The sequence below is a fragment of the Engystomops pustulosus genome, unplaced genomic scaffold (genome assembly GCF_040894005.1).
Source record: "Engystomops pustulosus unplaced genomic scaffold, aEngPut4.maternal MAT_SCAFFOLD_97, whole genome shotgun sequence".
Classification (NCBI taxonomy): domain Eukaryota; kingdom Metazoa; phylum Chordata; class Amphibia; order Anura; family Leptodactylidae; genus Engystomops; species Engystomops pustulosus.
Genome location: NW_027284981.1, coordinates 352,709 through 370,726, shown reverse-complemented (window position 1 = coordinate 370,726; position 18,018 = coordinate 352,709). Strand labels below are relative to the sequence as shown.

Sequence of the window (18,018 nt, the reverse complement as noted above, 5' to 3'; positions counted from 1 at the left end):
TGCCACGGCCCCCCCTTCCCGGACATGCCGGTGCCAAGTCCCCTCCCGGACAGCCGGTGCTACGACCCCCCTCCCCCCTCCTGGGCTGCTGGTAGCGCTGGTCCAAGGCACTTATCTGTGATAAAAGCCAGGCTGTGGAGACACGGCTGTGCAGGGGATACTACCGGCCCGTGGTATAAAGGAGACACGGCCGTGCAGGGGATACAACCGGCCCGTGGTATACAGGAGACACGGCTGTGCAGGGGATACTACCGGCCCGTGGTATAAAGGAGACACGGCTGTGCAGGGGATACTACCGGCCCGTGGTATAAAGGAGACACGGCCGTGCAGGGGATACAACCGGCCCGTGGTATAAAGGAGACACGGCCGTGCAGGGGATACTACCGGCCCGTGGTATAAAGGAGACAAGGCTGTGCAGGGGATACTACCGGCCCGTGGTATACAGGAGATACGGCTGTGCAGGGGAAACTACCGGCCCGTGGTATACAGGAGACACGGCTGTGCAGGGGATACTACCGGCCCGTGGTATACAGGAGACACGGCTGTGCAGGGATACTACCGGCCCGTGGTATACAGGAGACACGGCTGTGCAGGGGATACTACCGGCCCGTGGTATACAGGAGACACGGCTGTGCAGGGGATACTACCGGCCCGTGGTATACAGGATACACGGCTGTGCAGGGGATACTACCGGCCCGTGGTATACAGGAGACACGGCCGTGCAGGGGATACTACCGGCCCGTGGTATACAGGAGACACGGCTGTGCAGGGGAAACTACCGGGACGTTGTATACAGGAGACACGGCTGTGCAGGGGATACTACCGGCCCGTGGTATACAGGAGATACGCCTGTGCAGGGGAAACTACCGGGACGGGGTATACAGGAGACACGGCTGTGCAGGGGATACTACCGGCCCGTGGTATACAGGAGACACGGCTGTGCAGGGGATACTACCGGCCCGTGGTATACAGGAGACACGGCCGTGCGGGGATACTACCGGCCCGTGGTATACAGGAGACAGGGCCGTGCAGAGGATACTACCGGCCCGTGGTATAAAGGAGACACGGCTGTGCAGGGGATACTACCGGCCCGTGGTATACAGGAGATACGGCTGTGCAGGGGAAACTACCGGCCCGTGGTATACAGGAGACACGGCTGTGCAGGGGATACTACCGGCCCGTGGTATACAGGAGACACGGCTGTGCAGGGGATACTACCGGCCCGTGGTATAAAGGAGACACGGCTGTGCAGGGGATACTACCGGCCCGTGGTATACAGGAGATACGGCTGTGCAGGGGAAACTACCGGCCCGTGGTATAAAGGAGACACGGCTGTGCAGGGGATACTACCGGCCCGTGGTATACAGGAGACACGGCTGTGCAGGGGATACTACCGGCCCGTGGTATAAAGGAGACACGGCCGTGCGGGGATACTACCGGCCCGTGGTATAAAGGAGACACGGCCGTGCGGGGATACTACCGGCCCGTGGTATACAGGAGACACGGCTGTGCAGGGGATACTACCGGCCCGTGGTATAAAGGAGACACGGCCATGCGGGGATACTACCGGCGCGTGGTATACAGGAGACACGGCTGTGCAGGGGATACTACCGGCCCGTGGTATACAGGAGACACGGCTGTGCAGGGGATACTACCGGCCCGTGATATAAAGGAGACACGGCAGTGCGGGGACACTACCGGCCCGTGATATACAGGAGACACGGCTGTGCAGGGGATACTACCGGCCCGTGGTATACAGGAGACACGGCCGTGCGGGGATACTACCGGCCCGTGACATACAGGAGACGCGGCCGTGCGGGGATACTACCGGCCCGTGGTATACAGGAGACACGGTTGTGCAGAGGATACTACCGGCCCGTGGTATAAAGGAGACACGGCAGTGCGGGGACACTACCGGCCCGTGATATACAGGAGACACGGCTGTGCAGGGGATACTACCGGCCCGTGGTATACAGGAGACACGGCCGTGCGGGGATACTACCGGCCCGTGATATACAGGAGACGCGGCCGTGCGGGGATACTACCGGCCCGTGGTATACAGGAGACACGGTTGTGCAGAGGATACTACCGGCCCGTGATATAAAGGAGACAAGGCTGTGCAGGGGATACTACCGGCCCGTGGTATACAGATGCAGGACAGAACAATTTTCCATCAATTGTGTCAGCACATGGTGACTCGTGGGAATCATCTGCTCGGGGAGGATGTGGCGTCTGTTGTGCAGGTTTCTACCACAAGTGACTGGTGTGTGAATTGGCCCTTAGGATGGTCGGTGCCGGAGAGGTCCACGGTCACATTACAGAGAAGAAGCTTTTTATTCATAGCAGCACAATACAACATAAAACATGGCGGCAGTCACCCCGGGGAGTTCATGACCCCAGCACCCGCCCCCTCCTCCTATCCCTCACCCTCAGGGTCCTCATCATCCCCCATTGTCAATAAAAGAGCTTTGGGCTGGTTCTGGAATAAAGCCGCTCGGTTCTGTCTTTCTCCCTTTTTCACCCAGTGTCCGTAGATCCGGAACGCACAGGCATCGATAAGTCTGCGGATGCCTTTGACTCCATACGGATCTCTTATAAGAAGCTCTCGGGTAACGGGCCGAGCTCGGCGCCATCTCACCAGAATCCGGACACAAGCCAAAGCCGTCCAGGCTGCAATCTAGAGGAATATAAGATGTGTGAGCATCAGACCTCCATCCACACATCACCACCAATCACACCGAGCCGCCACTAACCCGAAAGCGATGATATGGAGTGACACAAGGGCCGCCCTCTCGTTGGTGACTTTGGAAAAATGGCTGCTGAAGAGCCTGATCAGCTGTAAGACGCTTCTCTGGAGACACCTCAAGAAGACGGGAGATCTAGGAGGAGAGGTAAGTAGAGCTCAGCCTATAGCATGCGTCCTCTCCAACGCTCGGGCAGTGGTCGCCTTACCAGATCTTTCACCGTGGCTGATCGGTCGTCCCACTCTGGAGAACTGAACTGGTAGCGACCGTCCATAATCATGCGGAGCATTAACATCTGCCTGCGATGCCAGAAGGGAGGGGAGCCGGCCAGCAGTGTGAACATGATCACCCCACATGCCCACCTACAAGACCATGAGCGGAGGATCAGGCCTGCAGCACAACTCACTGGATCTACAGCCGAGACTCGTAGATACTCACAGATCCACTTCCTTTCCATACCCAGGGTGCGTTTCATCCATCGAACACTTCAAGATTTCTGGCGCCAAATACCCAGGCGTCCCACAAAGCTCTGACAGGAGAAAGAAGAGGTCAGGAAACGTCTACACAACAGACTCAAGTGACAGATCCGGGCAGGATAACCAGGACAGAGCATGGTAGCACCTCGCAGCTTCTCCTGAGGCTTCAACACACAACTGAAGCCAAAGTCGGAAAGCTTGATGTTTAGACAGTCATCCATAAGAATGTTCTCTGGTTTCAGATCACGGTGCACAATGTTGTTTGCATGAAGATACGAGACGGCTTCTAGCAGAGAGCGCATAATACACCTGCAATACAAAATAGGAGCCACCATCATACAGGGAGAGACGAGAAGAGACGAGACCCGACCGAGGGGACGAGAAGAGACGAGACCCGAGCGAGGAGACGAGAAGAGGCGAGGCCCGAGCGAGGAGACGAGAAGAGACGAGGCGCGAGCGAGGGGACGAGAAGAGACGAGGCGCGAGCGAGGGGACGAGAAGAGACGAGACCCGACCGAGGGGACGAGAAGAGGCGAGGCCCGAGCGAGACGAGGGGACGAGAAGAGACGAGGCCCGAGCGAGGGGACGAGAAGAGACGAGGCCCGAGCGAGGGGACGAGAAGAGACGAGGCCCGAGCGAGGGGACGAGAAGAGACGAGGCCCGAGCGAGGGGACGAGAAGAGACGAGGCCCGAGCGAGGGGACGAGAAGAGGCGAGGCCCGAGCGAGGGGACGAGAAGAGGCGAGGCCCGAGCGAGGGGACGAGAAGAGGCGAGGCCCGAGCGAGGGGACGAGAAGAGGCGAGGCCCGAGCGAGGGGACGAGAAGAGGCGAGGCCCGAGCGAGGGGACGAGAAGAGGCGAGGCCCGAGCGAGGGGACGAGAAGAGGCGAGGCCCGAGCGAGGGGACGAGAAGAGGCGAGGCCCGAGCGAGGGGACGAGAAGAGACGAGGCCCGAGCGAGGGGACGAGAAGAGGCGAGGCCCGAGCGAGGGGACGAGAAGAGGCGAGGCCCGAGCGAGGGGACGAGAAGAGGCGAGGCCCGAGCGAGGGGACGAGAAGAGGCGAGGCCCGAGCGAGGGGACGAGAAGAGGCGAGGCCCGAGCGAGGGGACGAGAAGAGACGAGGCCCGAGCGAGGGGACGAGAAGAGGCGAGGCCCGAGCGAGGGGACGAGAAGAGGCGAGGCCCGAGCGAGGGGACGAGAAGAGGCGAGGCCCGAGCGAGGGGACGAGAAGAGGCGAGGCCCGAGCGAGGGGACGAGAAGAGGCGAGGCCCGAGCGAGGGGACGAGAAGAGGCGAGGCCCGAGCGAGGGGACGAGAAGAGGCGAGGCCCGAGCGAGGGGACGAGAAGAGGCGAGGCCCGAGCGAGGGGACGAGAAGAGGCGAGGCCCGAGCGAGGGGACGAGAAGAGGCGAGGCCCGAGCGAGGGGACGAGAAGAGGCGAGGCCCGAGCGAGGGGACGAGAAGAGGCGAGGCCCGAGCGAGGGGACGAGAAGAGGCGAGGCCCGAGCGAGGGGACGAGAAGAGGCGAGGCCCGAGCGAGGGGACGAGAAGAGGCGAGGCCCGAGCGAGGGGACGAGAAGAGACCCGAGGTCTGACCTGTAGCATCTCAGATGACAATATTGGAGTCTCCCCTTGGAATTTTGTGCAAGATTCCCAGAAAATTTATAAGAACAAAACCCAAAAGTTAAAGAAAGGAGAAGTGCGGCACCTGGTCTCCTTCTCGCTCAGCGTCACCTTCTCTGTTAAGTAGTCAAACAGTTCTCCCCTCTTCATCCTAAGAGGAGACAAGACATCTGGGAAATTCTGGAAAATCCTCGGATCATTTCTGTGCTGACGTGTCCGGATTATACTCACAAGTCAAAAACCAGGAAAATGAAGGTGGAAGATTCATAGGAATCAATCAGCGTAACTACAAGGAGAGAGGAGACGTCATGTACAAGAGCAACGCACCCAACACACAGTGGACACAAGATGGGGGGGGTAGAGATTATAACGGGGGGGGGGGGGGGTAGAGATTATAACGGGGAGGGGTACAGATAACAGAGGGGGGCACAGATGATAATGGGGAGGGGTACAGATAACAGAGGGGGGGGCACAGATGATAATGGGGAGGGGTACAGATAACAGAGGGGGGGGCACAGATGATAACGGGGGGGCACAGATAATAACTGGGGGGCACAGATGATAACATGGGGGGACACAGATGATAACAGGGGGGGGACACAGATGATAACAGGGGGGGGACACAGATGATAACGGGGGGGGGGGGACACAGATGATAACGGGGGGGGGACACAGATGATAACGGGGGGGGGGGGGACACAGATGATAACGGGGGGGGGCACAGATGATAACGGGGGGGAGCACAGATGATAACGGGGGGGGCACAGAAGATAACGGGAGGGGGGGGCACAGATGATAACGGGGGGGCACAGATGATAACAGGGGGGCACAGATGATAACGGGGGGGGGGGGCACAGATGATAACAGGGGGGGCGGCACAGATGATAACAGGGGGGGCGGCACAGATGATAACAGGGGGGGCGGCAGAGATGATAACAGGGGGGGCGGCAGAGATGATGGGGGGGCAGAGATAATGGGGGGGCACAGATGATGGGGGGGCACAGATGATGGTGGGGGGGATGCACAGATGATGGGGGGCTGCACGTACTGATGAAGGGGTGCTGGGACACCTGGTGCAGGATCTCCATCTCCTTGGCGGTGGACAGTCGCACCTCCTGCAGTTGTTCGGGGCTCATCCTCTCGGGTGTCACCTCGATAATCTTCACGGCATACTGACGCCCCGTTTCTCTATGGATGCAGCGCCGCACCGTACTGGACACGCCCCTAACAGCGGCAACAAGACGCGTCACCAATCACGCTAGTTAGAGACTAGTGGAGGGGATTAGAGACTAGTGGGGGGGATCAGAGACTAGTGGGGGGGATCAGAGACTAGTGGGGGGGATCAGAGACTAGTGGGGGGGATTAGAGACTAGTGGGGGGGATTAGAGACTAGTGGGGGGGATTAGAGACTAGTGGGGGGGTTAGAGATTAGTGGGGGTGGATTAGAGACTAGTGGGGGTGGATTAGAGACTAGTGGGGGTGGATTAGAGACTAGTGGGGGTGGATTAGAGACTAGTGGGGGGGATTAGAGACTAGTGCGGGGGATTAGAGACTAGTGGGGGGGATTAGAGACTAGTGGGGGGGATTAGAGACTAGTGGGGGGGATCAGAGACTAGTGGGGGGGATCAGAGACTAGTGGGGGGATCAGAGACTAGTGGGGGGATCAGAGACTAGTGGGGGGGATCAGAGACTAGTGGGGGGGATCAAAGACTAGTGGGGGGGATCAAAGACTAGTGGGGGGGATCAGAGACTAGTGGGGGGATTAGAGACTAGTGGGGGGGATTAGAGACTAGTGGGGGGGATCAGAGACTAGTGGGGGGGATCAGAGACTAGTGGGGGGGATCAGAGACTAGTGGGGGGGATCAGAGACTAGTGGGGGGGATTAGAGACTAGTGGGGGGATTAGAGATTAGTGGGGGTGGATTAGAGATTAATGGGGGTGGATTAGAGACTAGTGGGGGGGATTAGAGACTAGTGGGGGGATCAGAGACTAGTGGGGGGGATCAGAGACTAGTGGGGGATTAGAGACTAGTGGGGGGGATTAGAGACTAGTGGGGGGATTAGAGACTAGTGGGGGGGATTAGAGACTAGTGGGGGGGATCAGAGACTAGTGGGGGGGATCAGAGACTAGTGGGGGGATTAGAGACTAATGGGGGGATTAGAGACTAGTGGGGGGATTAGAGACTAGTAAGGGTGGATTAGAGATTAGTGGGGGGATTAGAGACTAGTGGGGGGGATCAGAGACTAGTGGGGGGGATCAGAGACTAGTGGGGGGGATCAGAGACTAGTAGGGGGGATTAGAGACTAATGGGGGGGATCAGAGACTAGTGGGGGGGATTAGAGACTAGTGGGGGGGATTAGAGACTAGTGGGGGGATTAGAGACTAGTGGGGGGGATCAGAGACTAGTGGGGGGGATCAGAGACTAGTGGGGGGGGGGATCAGAGACTAGTGGGGGGGATCAGAGAGTGGGGGGGGATCAGAGACTAGTGGGGGGGGATCAGAGACTAGTGGGGGGGATTAGAGATTAGTGGGGGGGATCAGAGACTAGTGGGGGGGGATTAGAGATTAGTGGGGGGATCATAGACTAGTGGGGGGATCAGAGACTAGTGGGGGGGATCAGAGACTAGTGGGGGGATTAGAGACTAGTGGGGGGGATTAGAGACTAGTGGGGGGGATTAGAGACTAGTGGGGGGATTAGAGACTAGTGGGTGGGATTAGAGACTAGTGGGGGGGGGATCAGAGACTAGTGGGGGGGGGTCAGAGACTAGTGGGGGGGATTAGAGATTAGTGGGGGGGATCAGAGACTAGTGGGGGGGGATTAGAGATTAGTGGGGGGATCAGAGACTAGTGGGGGGATCAGAGACTAGTGGGGGGGATCAGAGACTAGTGGGGGGGATTAGAGACTAGTGGGGGGATTAGAGACTAGTGGGGGGATTAGAGACTAGTGGGTGGGATTAGAGACTAGTGAGGGGGGGTTAGAGATTAGTGGGGGGATTAGAGATTAGTGGGGGGGGATTAGAGATTAGTGGGGGGGGGATTAGAGATTAGTGGGGGGGGGATTAGAGATTAGTGGGGGGGGATTAGAGATTAGTGGGGGGGGATTAGAGATTAGTGTTTGTGTGTGTGTGGGGGTGTTACCTGGTATCAGCAGTCGCTCAGTGTTACATTGGCCACAGGGCGGGTAAAAAGACTAACATTTGGGTAAAAACTCCGCCCCCGCTGTGATGACCCGCCCCCTGCCACTCGGATAGGCTTTGTCAATCCCAAAGCCCCGCCCCCGCGTACACGCCCGCCTACCTGCCGATAATCTCCTTCGGGTCATACTTCTGGTAGAACTCCTTGGCCCCGGCCCAGTCCGGCAGCTCGTCACGTGTCTCTACGTCACGGGTCATCGTGTAACGTCACCACAAGACACCGGGAAGCGGCGGGCGTCAGGCGGCCGCCATCACCGGAACAGCACACCGGAAGTGACCGAAACCCCGCCCCTCCGCCGCTCCGAGCCTGTCACCAGGCAACGATTTCCCCAATCACATCACAGGCAGCTGCAGTCATGTGACCAAAGGTGACGTCACTGCACACACGCCCTGGCAGCCGCGCCCACACGTCCCGGCAGTAATGGCGGCTCACGGCAGGTCCTCCCCCTGGTCAGTGCTCGGTGTGTGGGTCCGGAGCCGCAGCCGCTGCAGAACATCTTTACTCTTCATTCTGTTTTCATTGCCGGTTATTTCACCTTCCGCTTCTCACAACAAAAAATGTTAAAGTCTCAGTGACCGCGGGAGAAGAAGAATATATAATAATAATATAATGTACAGATAAAGCGCCGCGGTCACTGATTCTTAGTGTTCGGATTTCTCATCTGCCACCTGTATACACCCCCCCGCCACCTGTATACACCCCCCCCCAGCTGTATACACCCCCCCCAGCTGTATACCCCCCCCCCCCCCCAGCCGAATACACCACACCTCTCCCCCCACACACCTGAATAACTACAGAACTGATGGATGAATTATAACACATAAATAACAGGGAATTTCCCCCGGATGGGACTAGAAGGTCTCTGAGTATCGTGTTAGAGATTTTTACCCTTCATGCTGTACAGCGACTTTCATATGAAATATTTCATGGCTCCCGGTACCAGGAGGAGAGAACAAACCCAAGACAAGCGCCAGATCTTCACTCGTTTATTGTCTCCACAGCCAGAAGAGTCATCCGAGAGGCCAGAAGAGTCATCCGAGAGGCCAGAAGAGTCATCCGAGAGGCCAGAAGAGTCATCCGAGAGGCCAGAAGAGTCATCCGAGAGGCCAGAAGAGACATCCGAGAGGCCAGAAGAGACATCCGAGAGGCCAGAAGAGACATCCGAGAGGCCAGAAGAGTCATCCGAGAGGCTAGAAGAGTCATCCGAGAGGCCAGAAGAGTCATCAGAGGCAAGGACAGAATCCTGCAACGCTATTGGCCACAATGAATCCACCGGCACATACTGGGAAATCTGTGTGCAGAGAATGTCTCCCGAACCCTATGAAGGTCATCATCAGGCGGTTTCCACAAAAATGGCCAAATCATGAGAGTCTGAGCAGTCCCCCACGTTAACCCTGCAGAGCCGCTGGATGGAGACGAGGCCCCCGAGAGTCTGAGCAGTCCCCCGCGTTAACCCTGCAGAGCCGCTGGATGGAGACGAGGCCCCCGAGAGTCCGAGCAGTCTCCCGCATTAACCCTGCAGAGCCGCTGGAAGGAGACGAGGCTCCCGAGAGTCCGAGCAGTCCCCCGTATTATACCTGCAGAGCCGCTGGAAGGAGACGAGGCCCCCGAGAGTCCGACAAGTCCTCCGCATTAACCCTGCTTGGCTGCTGGAAGGAGACGAGGCCCTGAGAGTCCGAGAAGTCCTCCGCATTAACCCTGCAGGGCCGCTGGAAGAAGACGAGAGTCCGAGCAGTCCCCCGCATTAACCCTGCAGGGCCGCTGGAAGGAGACGAGAGTCCGAGCAGTCCCCTGCATTAACCCTGCAGGGCCGCTGGAAGGAGACGAGGCCCCGAGAGTCCGAGCAGTCCCCCGCATTAACCCTGCAGGGCCGCTGGAAGGAGACGAGGCCCCCGAGAGTCCGAGCAGTCCCCCGCATTAACCCTGCAGAGGCGCTGGAAGGAGACAAGGCCCCCTGAGAGTCCGAGCAGTCCCCCGCATTAACCCTGCAGAGCCACTGGAAAGAGACGAGGCTCCCCCCAGAGTCCGAGCAGTCCCACGCATTAACCCTGCAGGGCCGCTGGAAGGAGACGAGGCCCCCGAGAGTCTGAGCAGTCCCCCGCATTAACCCTGCAGGGCACTGGAAGGAGACGAGGTCCCCGAGAGTCTGAGCAGTCCCCCGCATTAACCCTGCAGAGCCGCTGGATGGAGACAAGGCCCCCGAGAGTCCGAGAAGTCCTCCGCATTAACCCTGCAGAGCCGCTGGAAGGACACGAGGCCCCCGAGAGTCCGAGCAGTCCCTGCATTAACCCTGCAGAGCCGCTGGATGGAGACGAGGCCCCCGAGAGTCCGAGCAGTCCCTGCATTAACCCTGCAGAGCCACTGGAAGGAGATGAGGCCCCCCGTGAGTCAGAGCATTCCCCCGCATTAACCCTGCAGGGCCGCTGGATGGAGACACGCCCCCCCCCCCTGAGTCCGAGCAGTCCCCCGCATTAATCCTGCAGAGCCGCTGGAAGGAGACGCGCCCCCCCCCCCCCTTGAGTCCGAGCAGTCCCCCGCATTAACCCTGCAGAGCCGCTGGAAGGAGACGAGGCTCCCGAGAGTCCGAGCAGTCCCCCGCATTAACCCTGCAGAGCCGCTGGAAGGAGACGCGCCCCGCCCCCTTGAGTCCGAGCAGTCCCCCGCATTAACCCTTCAGAGCCGCTGGAAGGAGACGAGGCCCCCCGAGAGTCCGAGCAGTCTCCCGCATTAACCCTGCAGAGCTGCTGGAAGGAGACGAGGCCCCCGAGAGTCCGAGCAGTCCCCCGCATTAACCCTGCAGAGCCGCTGGAAGGAGACGAGGCCCCCCGAGAGTCCGAGCAGTCTCCCGCATTAACCCTGCAGAGCTGCTGGAAGGAGACGAGGCCCCCGAGAGTCCGAGTAGTCCCCCGCATTAACCCTGCAGAGCCGCTGGAAGAAGACGCGGCCCCCGAGAGTCAGAGCAGTCCCACGCATTAGCCCTGCAAAGCCCCTGGATGGAGACGAGGCCCCCGAGAGTCCGAGCAGTCCCCCGCATTAGCCCTGCAGAGCAGCTGGAAGGAGACGCGGCCCCCGACAGTCAGAGCAGTCCCACGCATTAGCCCTGCAAGGCCCCTGGATGGAGGCGTTGCCCCCCGAGAGTCAGAGCAGTCCCACGCATTAACCCTGCAGAGCTGCTGGAAGGAGACGCGGCCCCCGAGAGTCAGAGCAGTCCCACACATTAGCCCTGCAAGGCCCCTGGATGGAGACGAGGCCCCCCGAGAGTCAGAGCAGTCCCCCTCATTAACCCTGCAGAGCTGCTGGAAGGAGACGAGGCCCCCGAGAGTCCCAGCTGTCCCCAGAATTACCCTGTAGGGCCGCTGGAAGGAGACGAGGCCCAGAGAGTCCCCTGCATTAACCCTTCAGAGCCGCTAGAAGGAGACGAGGCCCCCCAAGAGTCAGAGCAGTCCCCCGCATTAACCCTGCAGGGCCGCTGGAAGGAGACGAGGCCCCAAGAGTCCGAGCAGTCCCCCGCATTAACCCTGCAGAGCCGCTGGAAGGAGACGAGGCCCCCGAGAGTCCGAGCTGTCCCCAGAATTACCCTGTAGGGCCGCTGGAAGGAGACGAGGCCCAGCGAGTCCCCCGCATTAACCCTTCAGAGCCGCTAGAAGGAGACGAGGCCCCCCGAGAGTCAGAGCAGTCCCCCGCATTAACCCTGCAGGGCCGCTGGAAGGAGACGAGAGTCCGAGCAGTCCCCGGCATTAACCCTGCAGGGCCGCTGGAAGGAGACGAGGCCCCGAGAGTCCGAGTAGTCCCCCGCATTAACCCTGCAGGGCCGCTGGAAGGAGACGCGGCCCCCGAGAGTCAGAGCAGTACCACACATTAGCCCTGCAAGGCCCCTGGATGGAGACGAGGCCCCCGAGAGTCCCCCGCATTAACCCTGCAGAGCTGCTGGAAGGAGACGAGGTCCCCCGAGAGTCCAATCAGTCCCCCGCATTAACCCTGCAGAGCTGCTGGAAGGAGACGAGGCCCCCCGAGAGTCCGAGCAGTCCCCCGCATTAACCCTGCAGAGCCGCTGGAAGAAGACGAGGCCCCCGAGAGTCCGAGCTGTCCCCTGCATTAACCCTGTAGGGCCGCTGGAAGGAGACGAGGCCCAAAGAGTCCCCCGCATTAACCCTTCAGAGCCGTTAGAAGGAGACGAGGCCCCCCGAGAGTCAGAGCAGTCCCCCGCATTAACCCTGCAGGGCCGCTGGAAGGAAACGCGGCCCCCGAGAGTCCGAGCAATCCCCCGCATTAACCCTGCAGAGCCACTGGAAGGAGACGAGGCCCCCGAGAGTCCCAGCAGTCCCCCGCATTATCAATGCAGAGCCTCTGGATGGAGACGAGGCCCCCCGAGAGTCAGAGCAGTCCCACGCATTATCCCTGCAGAGCCGCTGGAAGGAGACGAGGCCCCCTGAGAGTCCGAGCAGTCCCCCGCATTATCCCTGCAGAGCCGCTGGAAGGAGACGAGGCCCCCGAGAGTCTGAGCAGTCCCCCGCATTAACCCTACAGAGCCGCTGGAAGGAGACGAGGCCCCCGAGAGTCTGAGCAGTCCCCCGCATTAACCCTGCAGAGCCGCTGGATGGAGACGAGGCCCCCGAGAGTCCGAGAAGTCCTCCGCATTAACCCTGCTTGGCAGCTGGAAGGAGACGAGGCCCCCGAGAGTCCGAGAAGTCCTCCGCTTTAAACCTGCAGGGCCGCTGGAAGGAGATGAGGCCCCTGAGAGTCCGAGCAGTCCCTGCATTAACCCTGCAGAGCCACTGGATGGAGATGAGGCCCACCGAGAGTCCGAGCAGTCCCCCGCATTAACCCTGCAGAGCCGCTGGAAGGAGACGCACCCCCCCCCTTGAGTCCGAGCAGTCCCCCGCATTTACCCTGCAGAGCTGCTGGAAGGAGATGCGGCCCCCGAGAGTCCGAGCTGTCCCACACATTAGCCCTGCAAGGCCCCTGGATGGAGACGAGGCCCCCCGAGAGTCAGAGCAGTCCCCCGCATTAACCCTGCAGAGCTGCTGGAAGGAGACGAGGCCCCCGAGAGTCAGAGCAGTCCCACGCATTAGCCCTGCAGAGCTGCTGGAAGGAGACGAGGCCCCGAGAGTCCCAGCTGTCCCCAGAATTACCCTGTAGGGCCGCTGGAAGGAGACGAGGCCCAGAGAGTCCCCCGCATTAACCCTTCAGAGCCGCTAGAAGGAGACGAGGCCCCCCAAGAGTCAGAGCAGTCCCCCGCATTAACCCAGCAGGGCCGCTGGAAAGAGACGAGGCCCCGAGAGTCCGAGCAGTCCCCGGCATTAACCCTGCAGAGCTGCTGGAAGGAGACGAGGCCCCAAGAGTCCGAGCAGTCCCCCGCATTAACCCTGCAGAGCCGCTGGAAGGAGACGAGGCCCCCGAGAGTCCGAGCTGTCCCCAGAATTACCCTGTAGGGCCGCTGGAAGGAGACGAGGCCCAGAGAGTCCCCCGCATTAACCCTTCAGAGCCGCTAGAAGGAGACGAGGCCCCCCGAGAGTCAGAGCAGTCCCCCGCATTAACCCTGCAGGGCCGCTGGAAGGAGACGAGAGTCCGAGCAGTCCCCCGCATTAACCCCACAGGGCCGCTGGAAGTAGACGCGGCCCCCGAGAGTCAGAGCAGTCCCACACATTAGCCCTGCAAGGCCCCTGGATGGAGACGAGGTCCCCCGAGAGTCCAAGCAGTACCCCGCATTAACCCTGCAGAGCTGCTGGAAGGAGACGAGGCCCCCGAGAGTCCGAGCAGTCCCCCGCATTAACCCTGCAGAGCCGCTGGAAGGAGACGAGGCCCCCGAGAGTCCGAGCTGTCCCCAGCATGAACCCTGTAGGGCCGCTGGAAGGAGACGAGGCCCAAAGAGTCCCCCGCATTAACCCTTCAGAGCCGTTAGAAGGAGATGAGGCCCCCCGAGAGTCAGAGCAGTCCCCCGCATTAACCCTCCAGGGCCGCTGGAAGGAGACGAGGCCCCGAGAGTCCGAGCAGTCCCCGGCATTAACCCTGCAGGGCCGCTGGAAGGTGATGAGGCCCCCGAGAGTCCGAGCAGTCCCCCGCATTACCCTGCAGAGCCGCTGGAAGGAGATGCGGCCTCCGAGAGTCCGAGCAATCCCCCGCATTAACCCTGCAGAGCCACTGGAAGGAGACGAGGCCCCCGAGAGTCCCAGCAGTCCCCCGCATTATCCCTGCAGAGCCTCTGGAAGGAGACGAGGCCCCCCGAGAGTCAGAGCAGCCCCATGCATTATCCCTGCAGAGCCGCTGGAAGGAGACGAGGCCCCCTGAGAGTCCGAGCAGTCCCCCGCATTATCCCTGCAGAGCCGCTGGAAGGAGACGAGGCCCCCGAGAGTCTGAGCAGTCCCCCGCATTAACCCTGCAGGGCACTGGAAGGAGACGAGGCCCCTGAGAGTCTGAGCAGTCCCCCGCATTAACCCTGCAGAGCCGCTGGAAGGAGACGAGGCCCCCGAGAGTCTGAGCAGTCCCCCGCATTAACCCTGCAGAGCCGCTGGATGGAGACGAGGCCCCCGAGAGTCCGAGAAGTCCTCCGCATTAACCCTGCTTGGCCGCTGGAAGGAGACGAGGCCCCCGAGAGTCCGAGAACTCCTCCGCTTTAAACCTGCAGGGCCGCTGGAAGGAGACGAGTCCCCCGAGAGTCCAAGCAGTCCCTGCATTAACCCTGCAGAGCCACTGGATGGAGATGAGGCCCACCGAGAGTCCGAGCAGTCCCCCGCATTAACCCTGCAGAGCCGCTGGAAGGAGACACGCCCCCCCCCCCTTGAGTCCGAGCAGTCCCCCGCATTAACCCTGCAGAGCTGCTGGAAGGAGACGCGGCCCCCGAGAGTCAGATCAGTCCCCCGCATTAACCCTGCAGAGCCGCTGGAAGGAGACACGCCCCCCCCCCCCCCCCCGAGAGTCAGAGCAGTCCCCCGCATTAACCCTGCAGAGCTGCTGGAAGGAGACGAGGCCCCCGAGAGTCAGATCAGTCCCACGCATTAGCCCTGCAAGGCCCCTGGATGGAGACGAGGCCCCCGAGAGTCCCCCGCATTAACCCTGCAGAGCTGCTGGAAGGAGACGAGGTCCCCCGAGAGTCCGAGCAGTCCCCCTCATTAACCCTGCAGAGCTGCTGAAAGGAGACGAGGCCCCCGAGAGTCCCAGCTGTCCCCAGAATTACCCTGTAGGGCCGCTGGAAGGAGACGAGGCCCAGAGAGTCCCCCGCATTAACCCTTCAGAGCCGCTAGAAGGAGACGAGGCCCCCCAAGAGTTAGAGCAGTCCCCCGCATTAACCCTGCAGGGCCGCTGGAAGGAGACGAGGCCCCGAGAGTCCGAGCAGTCCCCGGCATTAACTCTGCAGGGCCGCTGGAAGGAGACGAGGCCCCAAGAGTCCGAGCAATCCCCCGCAATAACCCTTCAGAGCCGCTAGAAGGAGACGAGGCCCCCCGAGAGTCAGAGCAGTACCCCGCATTAACCCTGCAGGGCCGCTGGAAGGAGACGAGGCCCCGAGAGTCCGAGCAGTCCCCCGCATTAACCCTGCAGGGCCGCTGGAGGAAGACGCGGCCCCCGAGAGTCAGAGCAGTCCCACACATTAGCCCAGCAAGGCCCCTGGATGGAGACGAGGCCCCCGCGAGTCCCCCGCATTAACCCTGCAGAGCTGCTGGAAGGAGACGAGGTCCCCCGAGAGTCCAATCAGTCCCCCGCATTAACCCTGCAGAGCTGCTGGAAGGAGACGAGGCCCCCGAGAGTCCGAGCAGTCCCCCGCATTAACCCTGCAGAGCCGCTGGAAGGAGACGAGGCCCCCGAGAGTCCGAGCTGTCCCCAGCATTAACCCTGTAGGGCCGCTGGAAGGAGACGAGGCCCAAAAAGTCCCCCGCATTAACCCTTCAGAGCCGCTAGAAGGAGACGAGGCCCCCCGAGAGTCAGAGCAGTCCCCCGCATTAACCCTGCAGGGCCGCTGGAAGGAGACGAGGCCCCGAGAGTCCGAGCAGTCCCCGGCATTAACCCTGCAGGGCCGCTGGAAGGAGACGAGGCCCCCGGGAGTCCGAGCAGTCCCCCGCATTAACCCTGCAGGGCCGCTGGAAGGAGACGAGGCCCCCAAGAGTCCGAGCAGTCCCTGCATTAACCCTGCAGAGCCACTGGATGGAGATGAGGCCCACCGAGAGTCCGAGCAGTCCCCCGCATTATCCCTGCAGAGCCTCTGGAAGGAGACGAGGCCCCCCGAGAGTCAGAGCAGTCCCACGCATTATCCCTGCAGAGCCGCTGGAAGGAGACGAGGCCCCCCGAGAGTCCGAGCAGTCCCCCGCATTATCCCTGCAGAGCCGCTGGAAGGAGACGAGGCCCCCGAGAGTCTGAGCAGTCCCCCGCATTCACCCTGCAGGGCACTGGAAGGAGACGAGGCCCCTGAGAGTCTGAGCAGTCCCCCGCATTAACCCTGCAGAGCCGCTGGAAGGAGACGAGGCCCCCGAGAGTCTGAGCAGTCCCCCGCATTAACCCTGCAGAGCCGCTGGATGGAGACGAGGCCCCCGAGAGTCCGAGAAGTCCTCCGCATTAATCCTGCTTGGCCGCTGGAAGGAGACGAGGCCCCCGAGAGTCCGAGAAGTCCTCCGCATTAAACCTGCAGGGCCGCTGGAAGGAGACGAGGCCCCCAAGAGTCCGAGCAGTCCCTGCATTAACCCTGCAGAGCCACTGGATGGAGATGAGGCCCACCGAGAGTCCGAGCAGTCCCCCGCATTAACCCTGCAGAGCCGCTGGAAGGAGACACGCCCCCCCCCCCCCCTTGAGTCCGAGCAGTCCCCCGCATTAACCCTGCAGAGCCGCTGGAAGGAGTCGAGGCCCCCCGAGAGTCCGAGCAGTCTCCTGCATTAACCCTGCAGAGCTGCTGGAAGGAGACGCGGCCCCCGAGAGTCAGAGCAGTCCCACGCATTAGCCCTGCAAAGCCCCTGGATGGAGACGTGCCCCCCCCCCCCTCTGAGTCCGAGCTGTCCCCCGCATTAACCCTGCAGGGTCGCTGGAAGGAGATGAGGCCCCCGAGAGTCCGAGCAGTCCCCCGCATTAACCCTGCAGAGCCGCTGGAAGGAGACGCGTTCCCCGAGAGTCAGAGCAGTCCCACGCATTAGCCCTGCAAAGCCCCTGGATAGAGACGAGGCCCCGAGAGTCCGAGCAGTCCCCCGCATTAACCCTGCAGAGCCGCTGGAATGAGACGCGGCCCCCGACAGTCAGAGCAGTCCCACGCATTGGCCCTGCAAGGCCCCTGGATGGAGATGAGGCCCACCGAGAGTCCGAGCAGTCCCCCGCATTAACCCTGCAGAGCCGCTGGAAGGAGACGCGCCCCCCCCCCTTGAGTCCGAGCAGTCCCCCGCATTAACCCTGCAGAGCCGCTGGAAGGAGTCGAGGCCCCCCGAGAGTCCGAGCAGTCTCCCGCATTAACCCTGCAGAGCTGCTGGAAGGAGACGCGGCCCCCGAGAGTCAGAGCAGTCCCACGCATTAGCCCTGCAAAGCCCCTGGATGGAGACGTGCCCCCCCCCCCTCTGAGTCCGAGCTGTCCCCCGCATTAACCCTGCAGGGTCGCTGGAAGGAGATGAGGCCCCCGAGAGTCCGAGCAGTCCCCCGCATTAACCCTGCAGAGCCGCTGGAAGGAGACGCGTTCCCCGAGAGTCAGAGCAGTCCCACGCATTAGCCCTGCAAAGCCCCTGGATAGAGACGAGGCCCCGAGAGTCCGAGCAGTCCCCCGCATTAACCCTGCAGAGCCGCTGGAATGAGACGCGGCCCCCGAGAGTCAGAGCAGTCCCACGCATTAACCCTGCAGAGCTGCTGGAAGGAGATGCAGCCCCCGAGAGTGAGAGCAGTACCACACATTAGCCCTGCAAGGCCCCTGGATGGAGACGAGGCCCCCCGAGAGTCAGAGCAGTCCCCCGCATTAATCCTGCAGAGCTGCTGAAAGGAGACGAGGCCCCCGAGAGTCCGAGCATTCCCCCGCATTAACCC

At 61.3% G+C, this 18,018-nt stretch overlaps 1 protein-coding gene across 1 annotated transcript; it reads right to left on the bottom strand.

Annotated features, from left to right (window-relative positions):
- Positions 1-2,315: 2,315 nt before the first annotated feature.
- PHKG2 (phosphorylase kinase catalytic subunit gamma 2) lies at positions 2,316-8,360 on the bottom strand. The gene is made up of 9 exons (XM_072131586.1): positions 8,140-8,360; positions 5,891-6,066; positions 5,074-5,128; positions 4,928-4,993; positions 3,366-3,529; positions 3,183-3,273; positions 2,953-3,106; positions 2,754-2,879; positions 2,316-2,677 (listed from the first exon to the last, which is right to left on the bottom strand). Exons 1-9 carry the CDS (start codon positions 8,232-8,234, stop codon positions 2,417-2,419), a joined length of 1,188 nt encoding a protein of 395 aa, XP_071987687.1. The 5' UTR covers positions 8,235-8,360; the 3' UTR covers positions 2,316-2,416.
- Between the last annotated feature and the right edge of the window lie 9,658 nt (positions 8,361-18,018).